This window comes from Carassius carassius, chromosome 42 (assembly GCF_963082965.1).
Source record: "Carassius carassius chromosome 42, fCarCar2.1, whole genome shotgun sequence".
Taxonomy (NCBI): Eukaryota; Metazoa; Chordata; class Actinopteri; order Cypriniformes; family Cyprinidae; genus Carassius; species Carassius carassius.
The window spans coordinates 20,080,615-20,107,783 of record NC_081796.1 but is presented as its reverse complement, the minus strand read 5'-3'; the positions used below and the strand labels follow the sequence as shown (position 1 = coordinate 20,107,783).

General features: G+C 38.3%; 1 protein-coding gene across 1 annotated transcript in view; it reads right to left on the bottom strand.

Annotated features, from left to right (window-relative positions):
• Nucleotides 1-12,854, bottom strand: part of LOC132123990 (growth hormone secretagogue receptor type 1-like) — a 14,627-nt gene extending 1,773 nt beyond the window's left edge. The window contains exon 1 of the mRNA XM_059534703.1: nucleotides 11,964-12,854. Coding sequence (XP_059390686.1) covers nucleotides 11,964-12,756 — 793 coding nt within the window. The 5' untranslated portion in view covers nucleotides 12,757-12,854. The remainder of the gene's footprint in view (nucleotides 1-11,963) is intronic.
• Nucleotides 12,855-27,169: the final 14,315 nt, after the last annotated feature.

The following is a 27,169-nucleotide window of genomic DNA, read 5'->3' as shown; positions in this document are numbered from 1 at the left end:
TAAGGTGGTCCGATGCAGCCGACTTTATCTGGGCCTCTGTGGCAGCTGCATCCCATTTCATGACAGCATCTACAATCAAAGCAAAGAAATCCTGTGTAAAATAAATCAATTCAAACGCCACTGTTGTGGTTTAGCTTGCAGCAGAGATACATATTATGCTTAGATGAAAATTTGAGTAACAAATCAATTAAATGAAAGATAACAAATTAAGTAAAATTACATCAAGCCTGATATTAAGCATTCCACACAATTTTTTTTAAAATTACCATAATATAAATTCTTACCTTTTATTGCTGAAAACAATTTCTTGTCTTCGAGACCAATTTTCTCTTTTTTGCCCTTCCCCTTCAAATTAAATAGTGTCATTAGGTGGTTGGTGAAGAGCCTAATCCAATCCAAGACAAAAATAATATGCAATTATTCCACCACACGCAGAATTGTCTTCAAATTAAAAAACAAAAAAAAACAGTGATTTTGATAGAGCATTGGCATTATACACAGCCACACTATTTTTACCTTCATCAAATCGCCTGAAAAGACACTATACAATATAACCATACAGATCTCTACATACATTAGACCTCTTAGCTGAGAAGCACATAGGGATTCATAAATTAGCCAGTGTCAGCCTTAGGCTGGCTACACAAATTGGCTGCGTCGCATGAGCCTGGCGTTTCTGTTGTGTGGCGGCTGCGTTGCATTTTCTATGTCTTTGCACACCAGAAACATGTCTGACGCTGCGCTGCTAGCCTTGTCTGTACACACGCATGTTTCCAATTGATTTACTGCAGTAGCACACTTCATGTTAAACATAAAAATATACTGATTTGATTTGAAGACAACTTTGGAAGTACTGACTTTTATTCAAGTATTTAATAAAAGTATTGCATTTTTATGTCAAAACCTAGACACTTTCAAACAACATGTAATCGCGTGAAAAATAAGCGTCGGTTCTATTTCTAGTATGCATGCGTTTTCGGTGCGGCATTCTGGGATTGGAGCCAGGCAAAGCCACGGTGCCACTGCAAATTAGCCTTAGGAAGAAATTTCTTTTGGTGTAACATACATGTTCAAAAGTTGTTTTAGTCGTACAACAGAAAACTCAGATTGGACAGATAGTCTAGCTAGCTGTATGGATTTACCCTGCAGAGATCTGAGGAGCAATTTACATAAATCGACAGAGCTTAAATTTATTTTAAAGGGGCATTCCACCCATTTGAACATTGTTTTTTATTTAAAGTGGGTCATATATGTAGTCGAAATGTAAAATAAATTTTTAATTTGGTGCCTTCGTGATCGAGGAAAGACAAAAAATAACTTCAGGACGCATTTGTATGAAAGACAACAACTCCCACAATGCACCACATTGCACAGCTCCGCAAGCCACTCCCACTAATCCAGAAAGCGCATATCTGCCTATAAGAGAAATCACTCTTCCGTCTACAAGGCTAGCTACCACCAGAGCTTGAAATTAGGGGAGAAATCCGTTATTTACCTCTTACACTTCCTCCTACAATGACGCAAAATGACGATTTTTGCGTCATTTTTAGGAGGAAGTGTAAGAGGTAAATAACGGATTTCTCCCGTTTCAGGGGAAAAAGAAAGAGTGTTGCACGACCATTCAATAGTATGACTGGGTTTCTAACAATGCAAAGCTTAATGCAAATGGGTGGAGTGTCCCTTTAAAGAAAGATAACAGACATCTGGCCGAAAAGAGTGAAATCTGGTGGAATTTCCTCTCATGCCCTCTTTTGTCCGTGAGCCCCTGTCTGTCTCTCCTTCTCCCTCTCTTAATCCTCCTGTTATTGTTGTTGGAAACCAGAAATAATGCTTTTTTATTCAACGTAGGGAATAAAACAGGGAAGTAAACCACAGCATTTTATTTTAATGACCATCCGTTTAAATAAAAGTGCATATGTCATCTCTAAGGTGGATTTGACTTACAAATTTAGCCATTTTCATAAAATATATGATATACAGTTTATCTTTTAGCACCATTTAGCCAAAAAACACCAAGATATAAAACTATCCATATTGCCAAGCCCTAGTGCACAGTCCTGCTCTTTACTTAAACCAACAACTAAACCAAACTACCAAATGAAAACAGATTGGGGATCTGTGTCTGTTAAGTTAATATGTAAATAAATACCTGTCCATCACTTTGTGCGTGCAGTCCTTCACATCTTTCCCACCCACTCTTGCCAGCTGACAAACCTATAATTAAAAAAACACATGAAAATATATTAATGGTAAAAAATTGAGAACAGGGTCCAGTTGTTTGCTGCCCTAAAAAACATCACATGTAAACCATACAAAAATCATATGTATAATCATGAAATAATTGAAAGATTTTAACTCAAATATAAAAAAAATCCCAAAACATTTTATCAGCAGGTAAATACAAAAAGCTGAAAGAATTTGCTGGATCGATATTGAAATGTATCAATATATAAGATCTCTGCTGTATTACTCTGTTGCATATATTTTCTGGCATAAAATGCGACTCAGGGTGTGTCTCCTTACAACAAAATTAGCACGCATAATCTTTCGGAAGCATATCACCCTGACTGACTTGCAGCTTGGCAAAACAAAAACTTCCAACATTTTAATTAAAAGAAATACACTACAGTTTATACAAATTTTATTATAATAAGCAAAACTTCAGTTACCTAAGACTTCACCTACCACTGCAGATGTGTTCTGTACTGAAGTGAAAAGTGGAAATAAGACCTGTTTTCCGGTTAGAACGTTCGGTGTTCCGCATAGCCCCCTATTGGCATTAGTCAAGTCCTAATTAGTCAAGTTAGTGCTGGGCGGTTTGACCAAAAATTTATATCACGTTTTTTTTTTATTTTTTTTTTTATGATGACGGTTTTCCGGTTTATGACGTTTTTTTATTTTATTTTCATGCATAGTCAGGTGTTCAATGCATTTTCTACTCATTGAGAGAGGAATTACTGCAGTAAATTGATTTAGGATGGTCTATTTTACTGTCATTAGTGAATATTGTAGAATATTTCCACACTAGTAAAACAGGTTTGCATGGCCCCAGAAAATTATGCTGTTGCTTACAAATAAGAGCCAGTCATGCTTCTAATGAAGTGAGGAATCAGAATGCAAAGACAATTGTAGTCAAAATTCAGAACTTTAACTTTTCAAATTTCACTTCTTTTTTATTTTTTATAAAAAACCAATACAAAAAAATATAACAACTTGCAATACAGGTACATTACACAGTATTCAAGTAAATCTAAAAAGGAAATATAAAACAAGTGACTTAGTGAAGTTACAATTTGCATTAATATTACATACACTATCACACATACAATCTCGCTCTTTTAATAAGTGTTTATGTTGAGAGGAATGGATTCCGAATGGCTACTGTTCTCTGTCATTTTACATTGTTTCTGTGTTTAGCGTGAAAGCTCACGTGATTGCCACCAACTCGGGATAAAATTTGTGCAGGACAGTCGTGCCGTGTACCGGCTGCATTGATGCGAATGTGTGCAATATCTCACGACCTCCCAAGTGTCCGAACTTGCAGCGTGTACATCCGTAACACCAGAACACTGCCGTTTGTTTACCCTCACCACTGCTTGCAATCGCTGAAGTGCAACATTTTAAAGGGTCCGTCTGAAACAGTGTCGTGTGGCGCAGTGCAACGTTCTGACTTCCGAACGTTGTGTACTTGAATACATCAGTTTGGCGGTTTATTAAAAATTAACATCGTAACGAAAATATACAGCGGCTTTCGGTATGAACTGGTTTACCGCCCAGCACTAAGTCAAGTCAAGTCAGGTTTATTTATATAGCGCTTTTCACAATACGTATTGCCCCAAAGCAGCTTCACAGTACCAAATTAAAGGTAATAATGTAACAAGGTTTATTTCTAGTGGAAAAACACAATGTGATAATGTCTATGTTTATTAAGGATAATCAATAGGATTGTAAGCTCATTAGAGGTTGAAAACTTCTTACCAAGGTTTCAAATTTGTTTTTATCCAGAAGAGAAGCCTCCTCCCTCTCGAACTCTTCCAAGGTGTTAATCTTTCTGATCTCAATGCTAGATTTAGGCATGCTCCTCTGGAGTTTTTTGACCTCATCAGTGAGAGTCACCAGCTTTGTCAGCACTATTTTTTGGAATTCTGGCAATAATGAGAAATTAAGAAAAATAATAATAATTACTCACTATAATCATGGTTCTCTGGTAACAGCAAGGCATTTCAGTAAAAGTGTGCTCTCTAGCAATCCTAGAAAAATGAATAACTATTCAATTTGTTACATAACACTATTTAACAGGTAAACTTTAACCCTGTATTTGACAAATCAGTTGTATTAAATAACAATTTTATTAAGAGATGGTTCTAGACTAAATGTCATAAATGCCAAAGCAATAAGATGAAAACCTGAAGTCTGATTCACCAGTTACAAAGAGAATGTAATGTTAATACATAAGTAATTAGTCTGGGTGTTACATGAAAATATTCTTGTACTTACTCGCTTCTGACAGGGGGAATGTGGTTGGCACATCCCTATTATAACTGGACTTTTCATGTGAAAGACCTAAGCAGGAAAGAAAAAAGTGTGTGAAGCGATCAATATATTTAGAACACTTGTACAATGTGCCTCATTAAGTGATACAACCAATGACATTCACCATCTATGGACCTACTTTCCACAGCCTGGGACCTGGGTACACCTGAGAAACCCAAACCACCAACATTAGTTATTCAGTATGAATAGTATTATTCATGCTAATTTGATATTCAATAAGACAAGCCAAATGTAACTGGCAATACTCACGACTGCTTGAATTGTCCCGGCCCACAGACCTGGATGAACCTGTGCAACCCAAATGTAGCCATTATCAATAGTGCAAATTACCCATGCTAATTTAATATTCAATAAAACACAACTGTGCCTGGCTATACTTACAACTAATTGAACTGTCCCGGCCCACAGACCTGGACCTGGATCTGGACGAATCTGTGGAACCCAAAACTGAAACATCATTTTGTCATGACCAATTAGTAACCTGCATGCTGATTTGAAAATTTAAAAATGAAAAGTTTAACTCACCACTAGTTGACCTGTCGAAGTCCAAAGACCTGGGTGTGCCTAAGCAATGCAGAGCAGAAACATCAGTGATTCATTATCATTAGTCCTAGTGACCAGCCTGCAATATTCAGCAATGAAAGGCTATACTCACGACTAGTTGACCTGTCACGGCCCACAGACCTGGGTGAACCTAAGCAATGCAGAACAGAAACATCAGTCAGTCATGATCAACATTGTTAGTTACCTGCATGCTGCTTCGATAATTTAAAAATGAAAAGTTATACTCACGACTAGTTGACCTGTCACGGCCTGTAGACCTGGCTGTACCTAAGCAATGCAGAGCAGAAACAAACATTAGTGATTCTTTATCAACAGTCCAAGTGACCAGCCTGCAATATTCAGCAATGAAAGGCTATACTCACGACTAGTTGTCCTGTCACGGCCCGCAGACCTGGCTGTACCTAAGCAATGCAGAACAGAAACATCAGTCAGTCATGATCAACATTGTTAGTAACCTGCATGCTGATTTGAAAATTTAAAAATGAAAAGTTTAACTCACCACTAGTTGACCTGTCGCAGTCCAAAGACCTGGGTGTGCCTAAGCAATGCAGAGCAGAAACATCAGTGATTCATTATCATTAGTCCTAGTGACCAGCCTGCAATATTCAGCAATGAAAGGCTATACTCACGACTAGTTGACCTGTCACGGCCCACAGACCTGGGTGAACCTAAGCAATGCAGAACAGAAACATCAGTCAGTCAATATCAAGTGTTAGTAACCTGCATGCTGATTCGATAATTTAAAAATGAAAAGTTATACTCACGACTAGTTGACCTGTCACGGCCTGTAGACCTGGCTGTACCTAAGCAATGCAGAGCAGAAACAAACATCAGTGATTCTTTATCAACAGTCCAAGTGACCAGCCTGCAATATTCAGCAATGAAAGGCTATACTCACGACTAGTTGTCCTGTCACGGCCCACAGACCTGGGTGAACCTAAGCAATGCAGAACAGAAACATCAGTCAGTCATGATCAACATTATTAGTAACCTGCATGCTGATTTGAAAATTTAAAAATGAAAAGTTTAACTCACCACTAGTTGACCTGTCGCAGTCCAAAGACCTGGGTGTGCCTAAGCAATGCAGAGCATTGTCATTGTTCTCTGTATTGACAGCACTCCAAATGTACAAAAAAATGAGCTCAATGTTAGAATTGACCGGAGTTCTCCTTTAACTTAGTTGACATGTAGCTGCTAGTTGAAAAGTTACTAGTTAGTAGACTGTCTAAAGTGGACTATCAAAATAAAGTGTAACCAAAAAAACTTTATGATATTTTGAAAAACACTCACTATTGGTATTACCCTATTATAACAATGTTATACTTACAAAGTCCTTGATGGGACGTCGACTCAAGTGCAACACCGTCAAACAGCGACACGAGGAGCCTTCCTTGGCAACTAAGCTAGCTTAAGTAGCTAGCACGTCCTTTTAGAGGGAAAAAAACATTTGAATTACTTAGCTGAACCAACTTGGACTAACGAAAAAAACTTTATGATATCATTTCTGGAATCACTCACTATTAGTATAACCAATATTTTAACATACTTACAAAGTCCTTGATGGGGACGTAGACTCAAGTGCAACACTGTGAGACAGCGACACGAGGAGCTAGCTTAAGTAGCTAGCGCGTCCATTTATAGGGAAAACAAATTGAATTACTTAACGTTAGCTGAACCGGGACTAACGAAAAAAAACTTTGATAACATTTCGAAAAACACTCACTATTAGTATTACCATATTATAACATAATGTTACTTACAAATTCCTTGATGGGGACGTCGACTCAAGTGCAACACAGTGAGACAGCGACACGGAGACTAACGTTAAGCGATCTTAAACGTTCGTCCATTTAGAGGGAAAAAAAAACACTTGAATTACTTAGCTGAACCAACTGGGACTAACGAAATAAAAACATTATAATAACATTTCGGGAATCGCTCACTATTAGTATTATCAATAGTATAACATACTTACAAAGTTCTTGATGGGGACGTCAAGTGTAACACGATACAGCTAAAAGCCTTGGTGCAGAATGCGGCGGAGCATGCTGCGCGGACTGCAGTCACATATATCCGTCCGCCACAGAACTGATAAACTTGTATTCCGAGCATGTTTGATCATTATATAAATCATGTTATAAAAGTAAAAAAAAAAAATCAAAGTAATTGACACAGTTTGTATTTTTTATTATCACTATAAAGGTAGAACTATTTTTCACATGGGATCTAGGGAATCTTCTTGAAACCGGAAGGTGTACCCAATAAAACCGCCTTTTCCACCACACTTTTAAGAACAAAAACGAAAGGAAAAAAAAAAACACTCTTATCCGAAAAACATCTATGCTTATCACTTTTAAAAATATATAATTTTACTAATTAGCATACACGTCATAAAAAAACACCAAAACAATAAACTATAAAATAAATTGACATTTGTAGGAGTATGGGTGAAATTTATTTTATATTTGGGCTTGCCCATGTTGCTGAAGGGGTCAAGGTGGTCAGAACAGCGCTCTTTTGGAACCCCAGGCCTTTAAAAATAACTTAAGGCCAAATATGTGGAAATTTACCCATCACCCTCAAACAAAGACAATGACAAATGGAAAAAATACAATAAATAAATAACTTTTTCTAGAATAAATAATTTAAAAACTTTAGAATAATAGTCGGACTGGAAGTATTTGTGTCAACGTCTACCATTCCCACTTCCCAAAAATCATGTGGTTATAACTCACATTATCAGTTATTGTTTGGTTTATTCCTCGCCTTGAATTTGAGGGACCAGATCTGTCAATTTGTGCCAACCTGCCTGTATCCTATAGGCCTACCTCTCAGAGATGATCAGATCATAAAAAATCATTAGTCATCCTGCCACTGCTTTCCCCATTGTGACTGACCTGCCTAAGTTTAAAAGAGCAAGGTGACCAAAATAATAAAATTATGTAGAGGGTTGAATGCAATACAATTGTGATATTGACAAGGAACTAGCGTCAACTATGGCGTCGCTCCTACAGTGTTGTGACCGTTTCGGAGTGATATATGATAAGTCTGATTTTGAAGATCTAATTTCAAAATGTTACTGCATATTGTAGTGTTTTTTTGCAAATTCAGTGACTACTCCACACAGCTGATCAACACAGGACCAGTTGACCATGTTCTTGGCCTCCGTCACCTTGACACGAATTAGGGTTACTCATTTTTGGAGGTGCACACCAAAGGAGAAGCTTGTTTATTTTGGAACTGTCTTTCACGTGGATATTTTGGTGGTACATTTTGTAAATTTTTATAAAATATTATGTGAATCCTAACTTTGAATTTAAATGTTTTCATGAATGTAAAAAGAAAATTGATAATTTTTAAATCTGAAAAAATTCTGTTAGCTAAATGTATTCACAAATGTAAATTTTATGCAGCCCTTTTTTTAAAGATTTAAACATGAAATGAAAATATATTTTGAGTATTGAGTTCTATAAGAAAAACTTAAAAGCCATACAGGCTGCGCAGTGTTTAAGGACCTTAATCTGGAATGAAAGACTTTAGGAAATTGGACTGAGGGACTCTGGAAATGTTATAACAATGATGATGGTTGTTTTTTTTAACAGCCTTTTGATTATAGTGGGCAGGCCACAGTGGCCGGCCTTTAACATATTTTCAATCATTAAATCTGGATGTTTACGAATGTTTAGATTGTGGCAAAATTGGACATCTTTATTCACATAATTTGTCGAATAATTCTGGATGTCAACGTACAGATTATAACCATATGAACGTATTTCCTCAACTAGTTCTGGCTGTCAGTGGACGTTTAGATTATGGCCAGATTGAACATCTTTATTCACATTTATGGACCGTTTCTGGATTTTGTTGTAGTTTCAGTCTTTCAATCAATCTTTCTGGCAAAATGACTTCAGAGATCTTTGATGCCAGAAACAATTAGACTTTATTTGAACAAACAAAGCCGAGCGCCTCCTGCAGAAAGGACAGTCCAGTTCTGTGGGGTTTCACAGATAATATACCCACATCCCTTCCAAATATGGTCACCTCCTTTAGATTATTTTTGGGTGAGACTTTGTACCAGGTGTCTTTACTGAAATAACATTCTCAGGCCTTGGTTTTCAGGCCTTTGCTACCAAAGTCAACCAAAGTCATACACACAAAGGGAATAAATAATAGTGTACAAATGTAGGCCTATAAGTAAATTGCTTATTTTCTAAATAATAAAATCTTCAACATTGTCAACGGACGTCCAGATTATAGCCTATGAACGTCTGTTCAGTGGACGTTTAGATTATGGCCGGATTGGACATCTTTATTCACGTCATTTATGGACTGTTTCTGGATGTCAACGGACGTCCAGATTATAGCCAGTATGAACGTCTTTTCTGAACTAGTTCTGGCTGTCAGTGGACGTTTAGATTATGGCCAGATTGGACATCTTTATTTGCGTCATTTATGGACTGTTTCTGGATGTCAACGGACGTCCAGATTATAGTCAGTATGAACGTCTTTTCTGAACTAGTTCTGGCTGTCTGTGGACGTTTAGATTATGGCCGGATTGGACATCTTTATTTGCGTCATTTATGGACTGTTTCTGGATGTCAACGGACGTCCAGATTATAGTCAGAATGAACGTCTTTTCTGAACTAGTTCTGGCTGTCTGTGGACGTTTAGATTATGGCCGGATTGGACATCTTTATTTGCGTCATTTATGGACTGTTTCTGGATGTCAACGGACGTCCAGATTATAGTCAGTATGAACGTCTTTTCTGAACTAGTTCTGGCTGTCTGTGGACGTTTAGATTATGGCCGGATTGGACATCTTTATTTGCGTCATTTATGGACTGTTTCTGGATGTCAACGGACGTCCAGATTATAGTCAGAATGAACGTCTTTTCTGAACTAGTTCTGGCTGTCAGTGGACGTTTAGATTATGGCCGGATTGGACATCTTTATTCATGTCATTTATGGACTGTTTCTGGATGTCAACGGACGTCCAGATTATAGTCAGTATGAACGTCTTTTCTGAACTACTTCTGGCTGTCAGTGGACGTTTAAATTATGGCCAGATTGGACATAAATTCACAGTGTCATGAATCGACTAATTCTGGCTGTCAATGGACGTTCAAATCATGGCCTGGACGGACGGACGTGATATCAACCTGTTTTGTACGTCCACAGACGTCGCTTGCTCAGTGGGGAATATCATCAAAAAGTTGATTTATTTCACTAATTCTATTCAAAAAGTGAAACTTGTATATTATATTCATTCATTACACACAGACTGATATATTTCAAATGTTTAATTCTTTTAATTTTGATGGTTATAACTGACAACTAAGGAAAATCCCAAATTCAGTATCTCAGAAAATTTGAATATTACTTAAGACCAATATAAAGAAAGAATTTTTTGAAATTTTGGCCAACTGAAAGCTATGAGCATGTACAGCACTCAATACTTAGTTGAGGCTCCTTTTAATTACTGCAGCAATGCGGCGTGGTATGGAGTCGATCAGTCTGTGGCTCTGCTCAGGTGTTATGAGAGCCCAGGTTGCTCTGATAGTGGCCTTCAGCTCTTCTGCATTCTTGGGTCTGGCATATCGCATCTTCCTCTTCACAATACCCCATAGATTTTCTGTGGGGCTAAGGCCATGCGAGTTTGCTGGCCAATTAAGAACAGGGATACCATGGTCCTTATACCAGGTACTGGTAGCTTTGGCACTGTGTGCAGGTGCCAAGTCCTGTTGGAAAATGAAATCTGCATCTCCATAAAGTTGGTCAGCAGCAGGAAGCATAAAGTGCTCTAAAACTTCCTGACATACAGCTGCGTTGACCTTGGACCTCAGAAAACACAGTGGACTAACACCAGCAGATGACATGGCACCCAAAACCATCACTGACTGCAGAAACTTTACACTGGACCTCAAGCAACGTGGATTGTGTGCCTCTCCTCTCTTCCTCCAGACTCTGGGACCCTGATTTCCAAAGGAAATGCAAAATTTACTTTCATCAGAGAACATAACTTTGGACCACTCAGCAGCAGTCCAGTCCTTTTTGTCTTTAGACGTTTCTGACACTGTCTGTTGTTCAATAGTGACTTGACCCAAGGAATGTAGCTGAAACCCATGTTTTGCATACGTCTGTGTATAGTGGTTCTTGAATCACTGACTCCAGCTGCAGTCCACTCTTTGTGAATCTCCCCCACATTTTTGAATTGTTTGAAAAGTTTCACTTTTTGAATGGAATTAGTGAAATAAATCAACTTTTTGATGATATTCTAATCATATGACAAGCACCTGTATGCATTGAAGAAAACATTTTATTTAAATATCAGACCATCAAAATGAAGAAGAAATGAAGAGATAGTTCCTGCTATTTCTGACTAAAAGAGCCGAGTTTAAAACGTTCAAGTTGCTGTTCCTTAGCAGCTGTAAACAGCCAATATTCATTCTGATTATTGTTCATAATAAATGTAAATTGTAATGTAAAATGTAAATAAATGCAAATGTATAACGATATTTTTATTATAAAATATACTGTATATAAAAAATTAAGTTGTCTTTCCTCTATATTTTGTAAAAAAAATCACTAAAACTCATTGCTTTATTATGCACATGGAATTTAATTAGCATGTCTAAATAGTAAATAGTGTCCTGTTAAATGTAAACAAATGTGTATTTAATCATTAAATTAGCCTTTTTAATAATATCAAGTACAATTTATTAAACAATTACATATTTAAAGAGAAAATTATTTTTTAGGTTCCCCGAGTGAAAGTTGATCTATTAAATTATTCTGAAATACACAAACATCGTTTATCAGACTTTTCAGGATATTGTTGAGCTCACCCAGCATTTTGACCGTTTGTTTATTGTTCTTTTCACGACTCGAAATGGGTCCGACAGGATTCTCCTTTCTTCTCCACAGTCTTCTGCCAATAAGGCTGTATAACACTGTCAAACAGAGCACCGGGAGGAAGAAAAACACGCTGGAGACCCACACCATCATAGTAAGAAGTCCGGAGCGGATGGCATATTCGGTGGCTTTACACTCATTGGTCTCCCAGGGGTTTGTGCCGTTCTCGTGCTCGACCCCAACCAGAATGAATATGGGTCCCGCGCTACACAGAGCCACAGTCCAGAGGAGTAAAATCACCCCTTTTACCCGACCCCGCGTAACGATGACTTTTGCCCTGAAGGGAAAACAGATAGCGAAGTATCTCTCCACGCTGAGAGCGGTGATGTTGAGGATGGTGGAGTACGTACAGCTTTCGCTCACGAACTGAAAGAGTTTGCACAGCTCGTCGCCGAAGTTCCACGGTCGGTACCGCCAGACCCGGTACAGGTCGAGGGGCATGCAGAGGAAAATCAGCAGGTCTGAAAGTGCCATGCTGCAGAGGTAAAGGTTGGTGGTGGTTCGCATGTCTTTGTATTTAGTGACCACCAGGAAGGTCAACAGGTTCCCAGCGATTCCGACGAGGAACAGGAAAGAGCACGTCACTGTGATGCCAGTCAGGATAGGCACTGGGAAGAGATGGACCGGGTACTCAAAGTCTTCAGTAGTTGCATTACTATCCATTATGTCCTCAGTGCACATAGTGATGCTGAACAGGCAGCTGGACACGTTTGTCCAATTAGTCATTATGGTGAGATTTTAGAGTATATGCATTGGCTTAGTGGCACCTCGTGATTTACACCCAACTGTTGTTTCCGTGCACATCTTACAGGTGTTCAATGCACAATGCACAGTATGAGAAGTGCATGCGAGGAACCTGTCAATGGTGCGCCGCCGAGTTGCGCACGGGGGGGTGGGGGGGGGGGGGGTACACATTCCACTATACCCATGCGCACTTGATGTCTTGACTAACTGCACTGTTGAAATTCAGATTTAGTGCAAACTCTCTTTTCGTTTGCGATGTGTTTTTTGTGTTGGTAACGTTTCTTAGCGTTTAGAATATTTCTAACAAATAAGAGACAAATAACGCTCTTTTTTTATTTACAAGGTGAAGGGCATTTTCTTGTTCGTTCTATGCCACCTGGCGGTGTCACCAGACCATCTTATACGAAAGTCTACTGTATGTCACCGAAATAGGAAATCCTCATGCTTTGCTTGAATATACTAAGCTGCTGCTGTCCAGGGTGCTGAAAGCTGTTTGACGGCTGCTGTTTGGCCTTTTTACGATAAAATTGCTAGATTCTAAACTAAGATTTTTCTCTTCTCTGTTGTATCACTCTAAAAATATATATTTATTTAAAGGTTAAACGTAGTAACAGTGCCCAGTGTGCGTAAACATGCCCAATCACCATTAATAAATAAATAAACTAGACACACTTTAAACTCAATTGAGCATTTCATATGCTTTCACACCCAACATCATCATCATGTTCAATATCAATTGTAATTTATTAATGTATTTACCTAATAAATGTTGTTAGAGTAGTGTCATTTTTCTACAATTAAAAAAGAAAACAACCTAAAACTAATAGTGGCTTATATATAATAAGACCAAGGAGACTCTCTGCACAACTCTCTGCACACTGCACTTTTTTAAGATAACCTAACTATGCAACTCATCCTCACTGCACATTGTTTACATCTCTGCACATCATCTGTTAATATATTGTGTATATTTTGTTATTTGTATTTAATTATCTTCTTATTTTTTTCTCATTACAATTTTTCTGTATATTTCATTATTTGTATTTAATTTTCTTATTTTTTCTTCTTATTTTTGCTAAAATATAATTATTTGCATTTAATTTTCTCTCTCTTTCTTTTTGTTGTTTTAGGCTTGCGAGACAGAGTTCAGGTGTTGATTCCTGTAAGAGTTCCTTGTTTTTTCAGACTGTGACCTTCTTCTGATCCAGTCAAATGGCATCGATAATCTTACACAGTCCTACCATTCGGACTATCTCTGGCCTTTTCCCTCTGGTAGGTGGAATCTACATTATGAATTACTGAGACCTTTGGCTGGTCTTAGCCATATCAGAACAGGAATGTACGGCTCAAAGCTCAGTTAATTAATTTAGCCAAGAGCTCTTTATCTCCCAGCCATCGAGTAGTCTTCTACAGTTATGTATAGATGAATAGATGAAAAGGACAGTTATCGATTCTGCCCAGATGCGGATTATGTTGGAACACTCCCTGATAATTCAGCGGCTAGAGGAGTCATTCAGACTTGGAACTTCACATCCCCTCAGGGTTTTCAAAACGATGCTCAGCCTCATATCAGCTGCTTCCTCTGTGATTCGCCTGGGCCTGTTTCACATACGGCCCCTCCAGTATTGGTTCAAAGCCCATGTCCCACACCATGCTTGGCGCCTGGGATGTTTTCATCTCAGGGTAACCCACTTCTGCATCAGAGATGTGGCCCCACATAAAAACCCTTACCTGTTTCAGGCATCCCATTGGGACAGACCTCCAGAAGGAAGGTGGTCATGATAGATGCCTAACACTCAAGTTGGATAGCACTATACAAAGGCAGGCAAGTGTTTGGATCCTGGTCAAACCTGGAGCAATGCTTACACATCAACTGCCTCGAGATAATGGTCCTAGCCCTAAAAACCTTCCTGCCAGCCTTAAAGGGCATCCTGGTCTGTTCAGACAACATGACGGTGGTAATCTTTATAAATCACCAAGGCAGTCTCAGGTCACACTCCCTACACAGGTTGGCTCAATTACAATTTTATGGGCACAGGCAAACTCCTCTCATTGAGAGCAGTTCATGTGCTGGACAGACTGAACCAGGGAGCAGATATGATGTCCAGGGGCAATGTAGCTCCAGGAGAATGGAGACAACATCTCCAAATGGTTCAAACAATCTAGTCTTTCTCAAGGAAGGCAGAAGTGGACCTTTTCACCTCAGAAGACAACTTTTACTGCCCTGTTTACTTTCAAAGCAGCGAGATGCCCTGGCCCACAATTGTCCCAATTGTCCCAGCCCCCTGCCGATACCATTGAGGACAGATCTACTCTCACAAGCGATGATTTGGCATCCCCAGCCATAGCTGTGGACCTTTCATGTGTTATAACTTGGATGTCCCTGCCCTACAGGCATAGATTTTTTCCACTTAAATTTACCTCATTCACTTTGTAAGTGGAGAAGGTTTTGTTGTGTAGTCTTCAGCAATACAGCAAGCAAGAGTAATCTTGGGTCTCATTGTTAGCTTAGTGCTCCCTATATGCGTCAGTGAAGCAACAGGAGGACCCTTCGAAAGGGAATGCTCTGGTTACTAATGACGCTTTTCCACTGCATGATACGACTCGACTAGACTCGGCTCGGCATGGCTGAGTATGGTACGGCATGGCTCGGCTTGCATTTCCACTGCTGTTTAGTATTGCCTTAGAGTCTGTGGGATTATTCACATGTCATTATAGTTGGACCACTTCTTCTGCCGCAACTCCTAAAAAAAACGTTTTCATTCAGCGTTGCCCCATCAATATCTCTCTGGATCCACTCCTCTGCTATCAACTAAAGAAACGTCTGTACTTCCTCAACAGACAACAACATTTTTGGTTGTTAAAAAAGGTGCACTCATTCAAAACAGTTGCTTTCAATCCTTCGTTGGCTGTGCAGATTTAAATCTAGCGGTTCTGTTATGTTTGTGTCGCAAGTTCAGTGACACAGGTAGTGATGATTCTCTCTAGTCAATCCGTGATCAGCAGAGTTTACACGTCACGTTTTGGTAATGGTACTGTTACGACCGCTAGGGGTCAGCCGTAACAGGAAAAGGAAGAGAGTCTCAGAACCAGAGAGATGTTGAATAAACAATAATTTATTTACAAGTTGGGGCTTAGCGTCAGGGGCAGACAAGGCCAAAATAACAAACAAAAATCCTCTTTGTTAACCCTCTACACTTCCTAAATCAAAATTAAAGAAACCAAAAGAAATAAAATACAGTTTCAACTTACCTGACTCCCTAAACCCAAAACAATGTGAAAAGTGATATCAAAATAAAATGGCGTCTAACCCCCTACGTCCCTCAACTTAACAAAAACTAAGATTAACAAAATGTTTACAAGATATATATACACACACACGAGTTAACAGCAAACAATTTACAATCAGAATCCAAAATCGTAGCCAATCAGGCTTAGGTCAAGTTAACCGGGAATATCACAGAATTTAGGCAAAGAAAAAACAATACAATATAATTATCACAGAACACAATCGCAATCTTATACACCAACACACTATCTCTCTGGTAAGACACTCAAAAATTCAAACAAACAACAAGGCAAACGGCAAACTATCAAATCACACAGGATGGCACAATCATGGCCCCGATTGTGTGTTTGGGGCAGTCCTTATATCTGGATCAGGTGAAGAGGAGAACCAATCGCAGCCTCCAATAAATTATCTCCAGGAACCGCCCATCTGAAACAAACATACACATAGAGAACACAAGAGGGCAGAATGGAAACAACCAACAAATGACTTTGGCTCTTAACAGTACGGTTCACTTGAAACCTCAACCAAGATATTAGTAAAGAAAGTACCAGGTACTGTACCCAGTGGAAAACCCCTTAAAAGTGAACCGTACCGAACTGTACAGTGTAGTGGAAAAGTGCCATAACATAACCTTGGTTCCCTGAGATAAAGGAAGTGTTGTGTAGCCTGCCATGCTATAAGGTTAAACATGTCGTGAGTCGATGACTGTCGACTCCAACCCTTCTGGTGTACTGAAGTGTCATTTGTTAGTACAACTACAAGAACTTGATCAAATCAGCTAAAGAAAGGAAACATTGCTTCCTTTGCTTCTGTAAACAAACCTTGATTCTCGCGAAACTAGCATACTGTAATTCCTCAAATAAAAACCGATAGTCAAATAAACGCCGGGCCTCTTATAGTGGCCGGCGCCGTGGTCAACACGTACAAATAAAGGCCGGCCTTAAATAAAGGCCAGGGGAAAATTTGTGCAGCAGAGCCAGATGACGAACATACACGCCCACTGCCGGAGCGTTTCTTGTTCTCGAGTCAAGAAACGGTTGCATCGGTTTTCGGATCATCAGTACACTGAACCGAGAACCGTTTCTGTCGGACACGTCCGATTTGAGAACCGAGGAGCCGATGATACTGCGCATGCGTGATTCAGCGTGAAGCAGACCGACACACAGAGCATCTTAACCAAACTGATTCTTTTGGTGATTGATTCTGAACTGATTCTGTGCTAATGTTATGATCTCTGTCCACTGGAACGCGATCGCTTTTAATTTAAAACGGGTTATTTAAAATAATTACTTATCAAACAGATGGAACTAGAAATAAAGGCCTGCCTCTAATAAAAGCCTGCTTCAAATAAAAGCCTTTTACCTTCTGCAGTTAAGGTAAATAAAGGCCCCGGCTTTTATTTGAGGAATTACGGTATTCTCACCAGAATTTACGCTAAGCCTACATCCTACATCGTCAGCTGGAACGTGACTCTCTTGTGAATGAACATATTACAGTTAGCAGTGGGCACTTTTTATGATGGATGGACAAAGTTTATTGGACTTCTATTGGACTATTGAATACTACCACCCATTCACTGCCATTATAAAGCTTGAAAGAGCTAGGACATTTTTAAATATAACTCCAATTGTATTTGTTTGACAGAAGAAAGTCATACACACCTAGGATGGCTTAAGGGTGAGTAAATCATTGGGTAATTTTCATTTTTGGGTGAACTATACCTTTAAGTGGGTATGGATGGAACACAAAGCTGAATTTGACCACATGATGGCAGCATTGTAACTTAAAAGATATCATTTTGGCATGAGTTACAAAGCATGTGACTCTTCACATCTAACAAAATTTCAAAATACTATAGAACCTGAAGATTTAATACAGTAATGAATTTACTGAACAATGTTGTGTTTCAAGTTTATGTGATTTAATATTCCATTTTCAAAGCCCCTTCCTGCTTTTCCAGTATTTAAGGTTTCAAGGTGAGGACTGTAGGAACAGCCCTGACAAACAGAAAGCTGCATCCGGTTTGGTGTACATCCACACACACACACACACACACACACACACACAGGGGCGCTGGACTGGGGGTAAAACTAGTACTGATTACCAGGGCCCCAAAGGAAGAGAGGGCCCTTGAAAAGTCTGGAATATATATTTTCAGGGGGAGGGGGGCCCATTAGGACTGCCTATGCATAGGGCCTGGGATCCTGTGCAGCGCCCCTGCACACACACACACACACACACACACACACACACACACACACACACACACACGCACACACACAATTTATTAAAATCTGAAACATGATTTGATTGTTATCATCCTTGGAGCCAGACATTTACTTAAAAAAGATATGAAACTAAGAAAGTTAAAAGAAAGACCTCTAAACAATGACCATACCCAAAATAGAGAATTTTATTGCTGTAAAAGCTAACACAAGTAAAATTGGATAATTTGAAGCCATTATTATTATTATGTTCATTGCTTCTGAGAGGGTATAGTCCCAGGGGCAGCTCTCTCTCTCTCTCTCTTTCTTTATGTGTGATTAAAATAAGTGATGCAGTGTCAATAGGAATGTTTGGTTTTTCATGCATGAAGTTAGGCCAATGGCTATCATGACTGGATAAGACGCCTGTGACGTAAGGTGTGCTTTTTTTATTATTTTTTTAGCGAGATTAGTACAAGATAAAGCGCCTGATAACGTCGAAACCGTGTGAACTGATACCCATAATTTAAAAGCATAATCAGAAAATCTTAAAAAAGGAGTGCAAAGATAAAACCCTAATTTGTGTGAAGTAAATTAAATTATTTTTTTACTGATGGTAACACAAATATCTGGAGTAAAACCTAATGAACTAAGGAGCAAATATTGTTTGTTATCAGGGCGATGCCTAGAGAAAGCAGGGTGGGTAGACAGATCAAGGGCTTTGAGACCCAGCCGGCGGTTTCCGCTGCTGCTGCAGTCGGTTCGGGTTAGCTGCGGTTACGCTTACGGAGTCTGTCACAAACATATTTTGTAGCCTTAAAGACGTTGATGTCACGTTGCGTTCGGGATTTTGACTGACAAATATAACTGAGGAATAGTTTGATGACAAGCTAATGAATGAGTTCGACGCCGCAACAGTACGCATACAATACACAAGCACACGCATTAGGCTACTTAGCTTCTATAAATGAGCATGATTTTTAGGCCCATATCAAAATAATAATAAAATGACTACCCATTAATCCTAACTAAACCTCTAAGCATATGCCTAATTTTTTATTTTTTTGGCATGTTGATTACCATTTGTATAACCACAGTTCAATCATGAAAACTCTCGGAATTAATTTTACCAGCATTTATTAGTAAGCATGAAACGAGGCTTGGTCTTCGTGGACCACCAGATCTTCTACGCTGCTGCTGTTGTTCATTTGTTACCAGGGTTTAAGTATAACAATATTTATTTATTTATTTATTTATTTATTTATTTATGTAGTAGTAGTAGTAGTAGTAGTAGTAAAACCATGTTTAATTTTCGTAAGGGTTGAAAACTACATTTATGATGTGTTTAGCTGTGGTGATTTTTACAGCCGCTCTGTTAAGTTGTAAGATATTCATCATGCATCACGGAACCTATTTTCAGACAAAAAAATGGCTAGTTTGTTTAGTTCTTTGCCAAGGTCAATAAAAAAGAAGGTAGGTTGTGCGTGTCACCTGACCAGCGCACTAACATTTATGGAGTATCGTAAATGTGTGTATCGGACTGACAAAGTTTCAGCTCAACGCTCGGCTCCAGATCTATGGAATGCCAAAGCTGCCAATTTAAAAAATAAATAAATAAATAAATACATAAATAAATATACAAATAAATGTAAATAAGAATAAATAAATACATAAATATATAAATATACATAGAAAAGCAAAAAAACGAAAATAAATAATTATTTATACATATATTTCCATATTTATGTATATATTTTTTTTCCCTATTTATTTATTTATTCTTTTATTTATCTATACATTTATTCATTTCTACATTTATTTATTTATACATTTATTTATTTTTACATTTATTTATTTATACATTTATTTATTTATTCATTTATTTCTTCCTACATTTCTTCCTGCGTAGGGTAATGAGGAGGGCGTGGTTTACCTCAGACATAGCAATCGAGCTCAGAGTAAGCCAAGGCGAAGGGTTGAGGCCACAGTAACGCCTATTGTGTGGCGAAATACAATTAGTATAGCTCACTGACGTTGATACGGTCTGTGACTGCGAGGTATACGGTCAAAATCCTAAATCTTACTGTGTGACATGGATAGGCTACTCTTTATTCCGGACATGGCCGTAGAACATTGTTTGGTCTGGATTTGTAAAATGTCCGGGCTAACAAACATGAAACAGGGACTCTGCAGTGCTTAATTTGTAAATTGCGAGGTCCCGGAACAAAGCGGGGTAACGGATGCCGGATGCATGTGATTACAGGAGGGAGAGGTGATGGAGCACTCGCGCAATCACATTGGTCAGCAGTTTAAGTGATTGACTGCATGCATCAGTTGCTTTTAGGGTCTGTATGTTCATGAATAACATGGAGATGCCATGCAATTTTAAAACAACAATTTCCAGGCCTAAAAACGTTTTGAAAAAGTTGTGGAATTTTATTTTACAAATCTCTGTATAATAGAGTCCTAAATTTCGGTGGGGGACTGTGTAGCTATGTCGCATGGTTTTAATAATTCTCGCAGCTTTCAAGTTTATAATGAGGAAAATTCCTGCATTTATTCAACATAGCTTGTAGGTTTGAATAATAAAATTTATCCACGCAAAATTTAAGATTAAATAATTCATTTGAAACCAGTATCTTCGAATCCATGAACTCTCTCGCGCGCTTCTCATCAGTGCATCTCGTTTGCACAGTGACCTGCAGCACGCCACGCGCCGACACAAGACTTCACTCGCATCTCGGGACAGCTGGCAGAACAGTCACTTCACTAATCGGGTCATTGTTGCATTGTCACAAAAATGTATAATTTGCACACATTTTTAAGCATTTTAAGCCATATGGTACTCGCGTGCTCCGAAGGCTGTATTATGTGCCCCTCACAGTCACATCCAAAGTTCACGCGTATAAAGCCGCCTCGCGAGTAGCCTATTATATGAGTTATTTTTGAGCTTCAGCAACCAAATACACACAATATGATGTCTGTTGTGGGTGTTGACAAACAAAACAATTTCATGGCACACTCTACTTAAACACATGGGGAAAAAAATAAAGAAAATTAAACAACACTGCGTCATCAGTGTTGGTATTGTATCGGACACTTGCACTTAACATGAGGCTATATGAAAAACAAGCTCAAATGGAGTAAACACGTTTTTGCTGACGAATGAGGAGATCTTTGTTTTGTCTGTCAACAGAACGCACGCATCTGAGGCAAGTGCATCGCATTATACGCTTTCGTCAACTCTTACAGGTTATATAACATTTATTTTTGCTATATGGGCGATTTGTTTTTTTTTGTTGTTTAATTCACTTGGCCAAAATCTCATGATATAAATGATTAAGCGATTATGCACAGGACATTTAAAACGTACAAAAGTAGGCTATATTGGCTTGCGAAAAACCAGTCTTCAAACACACAAAAACATTAGCCTTTACAGACATAGTGTTTGAGTAAAGAAAATAAATAATAATAACGAATTATAATAGAGATATGAATTTTGGATAGTTTTTCACGGCACATCTGGCTATTCTCTGTCTGCCATATGGAAACGCCGCCCCTGGAGGAGGGGGATCCGCCAAAATGAGGTGCCGGATCAGATTTCGGAGGTGCCGGATCCGGATCCGGCGTGTTGCGGCACAAATTAAGCCCTGGGACTCTGAGACTGAAGCGCTTGATATTTTCCATTTTTCGGTCAGAACTCACGGAAAGGAAGCAGGGCAGATTTAGGCTACAGTGAAGTCGACGCAAGCATATTGACCAATGCTTTTGAAAATTTTTTTTATTCTATTAAGCAGTGGTAGTTTTTAGCCTACCTCCATAAACTCATGTCCAGGGGCAACCTTATTAAATGTATGAACGTCACGTTAATCCACATCGATAAATTCAGTTAGAGGATAAGAATGTAGGGCAGTTAGCCTACCACTAAAATCCAACCAGAGCTTCATCAGAGCCATCAATACAGAAGAGATCTTAATGCATTTACACAGCAATTAGTCTACAAGTGCATAGAAATATTATGAAGTGTTTTACATTTTGAAGACATAAATATGACATGATGGAATCAATGAAGTGATAGACCTACGTTTAATATGAAACTAAAACAGACACCAGCTGGCAGAAAGACACTGTCTTAATGCGTGCGTTCAATCCACTCGTTTGATTCCTTAAAATACACAGAATCCAAAACAACTCGACGTGTTGAAGCGGATCAGCTTTGGATTTTTTTCTGATCATTTCTATTTAGGCCTATGCGTTATTTAAATAATAATAATAATAATAATAATAATAATAATAAATAAATGACCAAATGTTCAAAAAGTTGGCAGAGAGGGGTCATGTTCAGGGAAACAACATAATTGTTGATAGACTATTTTTCGGGGACATGAGTTTAATGCGCAAACCTGCGTGACCATATAGTAACTATTCAGAAATGGAAATTACGAATGCATAAATATTTTGTTTTGAATTTGAGAAAAGTTGATTGAATATTTACAGGTTTGTATCTCGTTATTATTTTCAGAATAGTAAAGTCTTTGTAACCAACCATAGTGATCAAATATCGAAGCTATTTATTGTAAAATTTTGTAAAAATTTCTGTAGGCCAAAAACTGCCAAAAACATAACTAAAACATAGCTAGTAGCCTACATAACTTTTTAATTTGTATTATTATTATTATTATTCTTTCTTCTTATTATTATTATTATTATTATTATTAGGCTATTGTTATCATCATCAGCTGGCAAACCATTATGGAGTCTATTTAAAGGGAATGATTGTGGCGGGGAGTTTGGTCAAACTATGGCAGCAACAATAAACGTTATATAACCTGTAAGAGTTGAAGAAAGTGTATAATGCAATGCACTTGCCTCAGATACGCGCGTTCTGTTGACAGAAAAAACACAGATCTCCTCATTAGCCAGCAAAAACCTGTTTACTCCATTTGAGCTTCATGTTAAGTGCAAGTGTCCGTTACAATACCAACACTGACGACTCAGTGTTGTTTAATTATTGATTTTTTCCCCTTTTCTTTATTTTTTCTCCATGTGTTTAAGTAGAGTGTGCCATGAAATTGTTTTGTTTGTCAACACCCACAACAGACATCATATTGTGTGTATTTGATTGCTTAAGCTCAAAAAACTAGGAAAAATAACTCATATAATAGGCTACTCGCGAGGCGGCTTTATACGCGTGAACTTTGGATGTGACTGTGAGGGGCACATAATACAGCCTTCGGAGCGCGCGAGTACCATATGGCTTAAAATGCTTAAAAATGTGTGCAAATTATAAATTTTTGTGACAATGCAACAATGACCCGATTAGTCAAGTGACTGTTCTGTCAGCTGTCCCGAGATGCGAGTGAAGTCTTGTGTCGGCGCGTGCTGCAGGTCACTGTGCAGACGAGATGAGCTGAATTATTAGATTATTTAATCTTAAATTTTGCGTGGATTAATTTTATTATTCAAACCTACAAGCTATGTTGAATAAATGCAGGAATTTTCCTCATTATAAACTTGAAAGCTGCGAGAATTATTAAAACCATGCGACATAGCTACACAGTCCCCCACCCAAATTTGGGACTCTATTATACAGAGATTTGTAAAATAAAATCCCACAACTTTTTCAAAACGTTTTTAGGCCTGGAAATTGTTGTTTTAAAATTGCATGGCATTTCCATGTTATTCATGAACATACAGACTAGGGCTGCAACTAACGATTATTTTGATAATCGATTGATCTGTTGATTATTTTTACGATTAATCGATTAATCGGTTTATGTACTTATATTTTAGTTTTTTCCATTTTTTCCCCAAGTAAATTATTAATAAATGGTCTTTATCCTTCAGCATAGATTTTTAAGAGATTTTAACCATTTTGCACTGTCATATCCTAATCAAAAATATACCTGGAGTTGTTTTATTGTGTTAGTAATCCTTTGTCGAACTCTTCTGCAATCAGAACACTGACCCATACTCTAGCAAATTTTACAAGGAGATTTAAAATAATGTTTTCACCATGGCAGTCCTTAGAGCTCCTAAAGTAGTTTAACATCCCGAACGAAGCTTAAGGAATCTTTCAGAACATATTTTCACGAAGAATAAGGATAAAACAGAATAAAATTGCAGTGCATTGTATTTTATTATTTACTGGGAAACAGCTTTATAGCTTTTGCTGTGAAATTGTAAACAATCCTTCGAATAAAGTGCCAGTGGCATGAAACCTGAATGGAACTCACAATTTAAAGTAAAATCCATCAGAAGGTTGTCCAGAAAAAAAATTGGACAGTCACACACAAAAAACCTGCTGTGTGAAAAAGAGCAGTGAATACTTAGAAAAAAAGTGCATTTCAAATATCTTTAAACATTTACCCCTCTCATTCAGTCATAATTAGGCTGCACGACTGAATTTTGAACTGGTAAACGACAAACTGATCACAGAACATGTTTGTAAAGCTTTAAATGTTAACTGTTAAAAAGCAACGTATCAGCTTTTACGACTAAACATTTGCAAACAACATTGTACTGGAGAATCTGCACAAATAAAAGTCTTAGGGGCCGTTCACATATCGTGCCTAAAAACACGTGGAAAACGCTAGGCGCGCCGCTTTCTCCTCCTTTCCAAAGCGCTCGTGCAGAAGCGCCCCTGAGGCGTCTGCCTTTGCTAAGCAACCATGACGTGCTCTCTCCTTGAAGACGCGGAAATTTCAGCAAAGGATAAATGGATTTGCAGCTCAAAAAATCGCTTGCAGTAGCTCTGCTACTAAATTTATTTCAAAATGGAAATCCATATACAACTATGATCAGCTGTTCCTTTCATCTTGACTGAGCTTTTAACGTTGTTACGGGAAAGGATGAAGCTGATTGGTTAGTTCTTGTCACATGACCCGCGATGCGCTTGCAGCATTCTGAAAAGTTGAGATGTTTTTAACTCGATGTGGTGCGGTGTTGGAAATAATGAACTTGAGCACGCAAAAGACGCGATATGTGAACGTCCCCTTAAACAGTTCAGTAGTGCAGAGTTTACAGGTTACTCTTCTTTTTTGAAGGCTCAAAGTAAAGTACTCCCAGTCTCCCACATCCCGCTAAATGCTGCAGAGACGCTGTTCGGGAAGCACGTGACATAAAACGAGGCCAGCTATTGGCTATTCGCTACTTCTCCTGCTGTACTGGCTGAGTAAAACCTCCGGTGGCTCATTACTGCCACACTTTGGTCACCGCAGATTTGAAATATGCACGAAATGAGCCGCTTACGGCAAATAAGTTATTTAGCAACGAATCGATGACTAAATTAGTTGACAACTATTTTAATAATCGATTTTTATCGATTAAATCGATTCGTTGTTTCAGCTCTAATACAGACCCTAAAAGCAACTGATGCATGCAGTCAATCACTTAAACTGCTGACCAATGTGATTGCGCGAGTGCTCCATCACCTCTCCCTCCTGTAATCACATGCATCCGGCATCCGTTACCCCGCTTTGTTCCGGGACCTCGCAATTTACAAATTAAGCACTGCAGAGTCCCTGTTTCATGTTTGTTAGCCCCGGACATTTTACAAATCCAGACCAAACAATGTTCTACGGCCATGTCCGGAATAAAGAGTAGCCTATCCATGTCACACAGTAAGATTTAGGATTTTGACCATATACCTCGCAGTCACAGACCGTATCAACGTCAGTGAGCTATGCTAATTGTATTTCGCCACACAATAGGTGTTACTGTGGCCTCAATCCTTCGCCTTCTCTTACTCTGAGCTAAATGAATAAATAAATAAATGTATAAATAAATAAATGTAAAAATAAATAAATGTAGAAATAAATAAATGTAGAAATTAATAAATGTAGAAATAAATAAAAGAATAAATAAATAAATATGGAAAAAAATAAATATATACATAAATATGGAAATAAATGTATAAATAATTATTTATTTTCATTTTTTTCATTTCTATGTATATTTATTTATATATTTATGTATTTATTCTTATTTACATTTATTTGTATATTTATTTATGTCATACATGCCAACCCTCCCTAATTTTCCGGGAGACTCCCGAATTTCAAAGCCCCTCCCGAAAATCTCCCGGACCGACCTTTCTGCCGAATTTCTCCCGATTTCCACCCGGACAACAATATTGCTACACCATCCGTCACTGGGCGCCGTTTTAGACCAAACGCTTGCGTTCCCATGGCGTCTGTCGTTGCTATGCAACCAAACTGCGCTCTCCATGATGACGACGAAGAAGTATCAGCAAAGGATTAATTGATTTCTAGCCTCACCTCGGCTCGCATTAGCTTTACTACTAGATATATTTCTGGAGATGAGAAGGAAAAACCCGCCTGGAAAAAGTAGCGCACCACGTTGCTTCCATTATGAGCGTGCTCACCGCGGCCGCGCACCTACGGTTGAAATAACAACCTTGAGCGCGAAAAAGATGCGATATGTGAACGGCCCCTAGAAGCAGACGTCTGAAATGAAAGGCAAGAACAGCTATTTATTTAGCTTTAGACTGTTACATGAAAATTTAAAAATGAAATGTCATAATTATAATGTTTTGAGAGTTTATGTAATTGTTGCATTAGGCTATGAATTAATAAATGTTTATTGATAAGATCGAGCTATTTCATATCTCTTCATTTACAGTAGCTAACAAATTAGGGTCTAACCTCCTGAGGAGAGGCCTTAAGGAATTGAATTTGTCAAATAAATGAATTACATTTTTCTTTGCGTTTGTGTATGTGATATTATATATGACTACACATCGTTTGTGTATGTGATATATATGACGACACACAACCCCCCCCCCCCCCCCCGTCCTTTTTAATATCTCCCTAATTCTGAGGTCTCAAGGTTGGCAAGTATGATTTATGTATTTATTTATTTTTAAAATTGGCAGCTT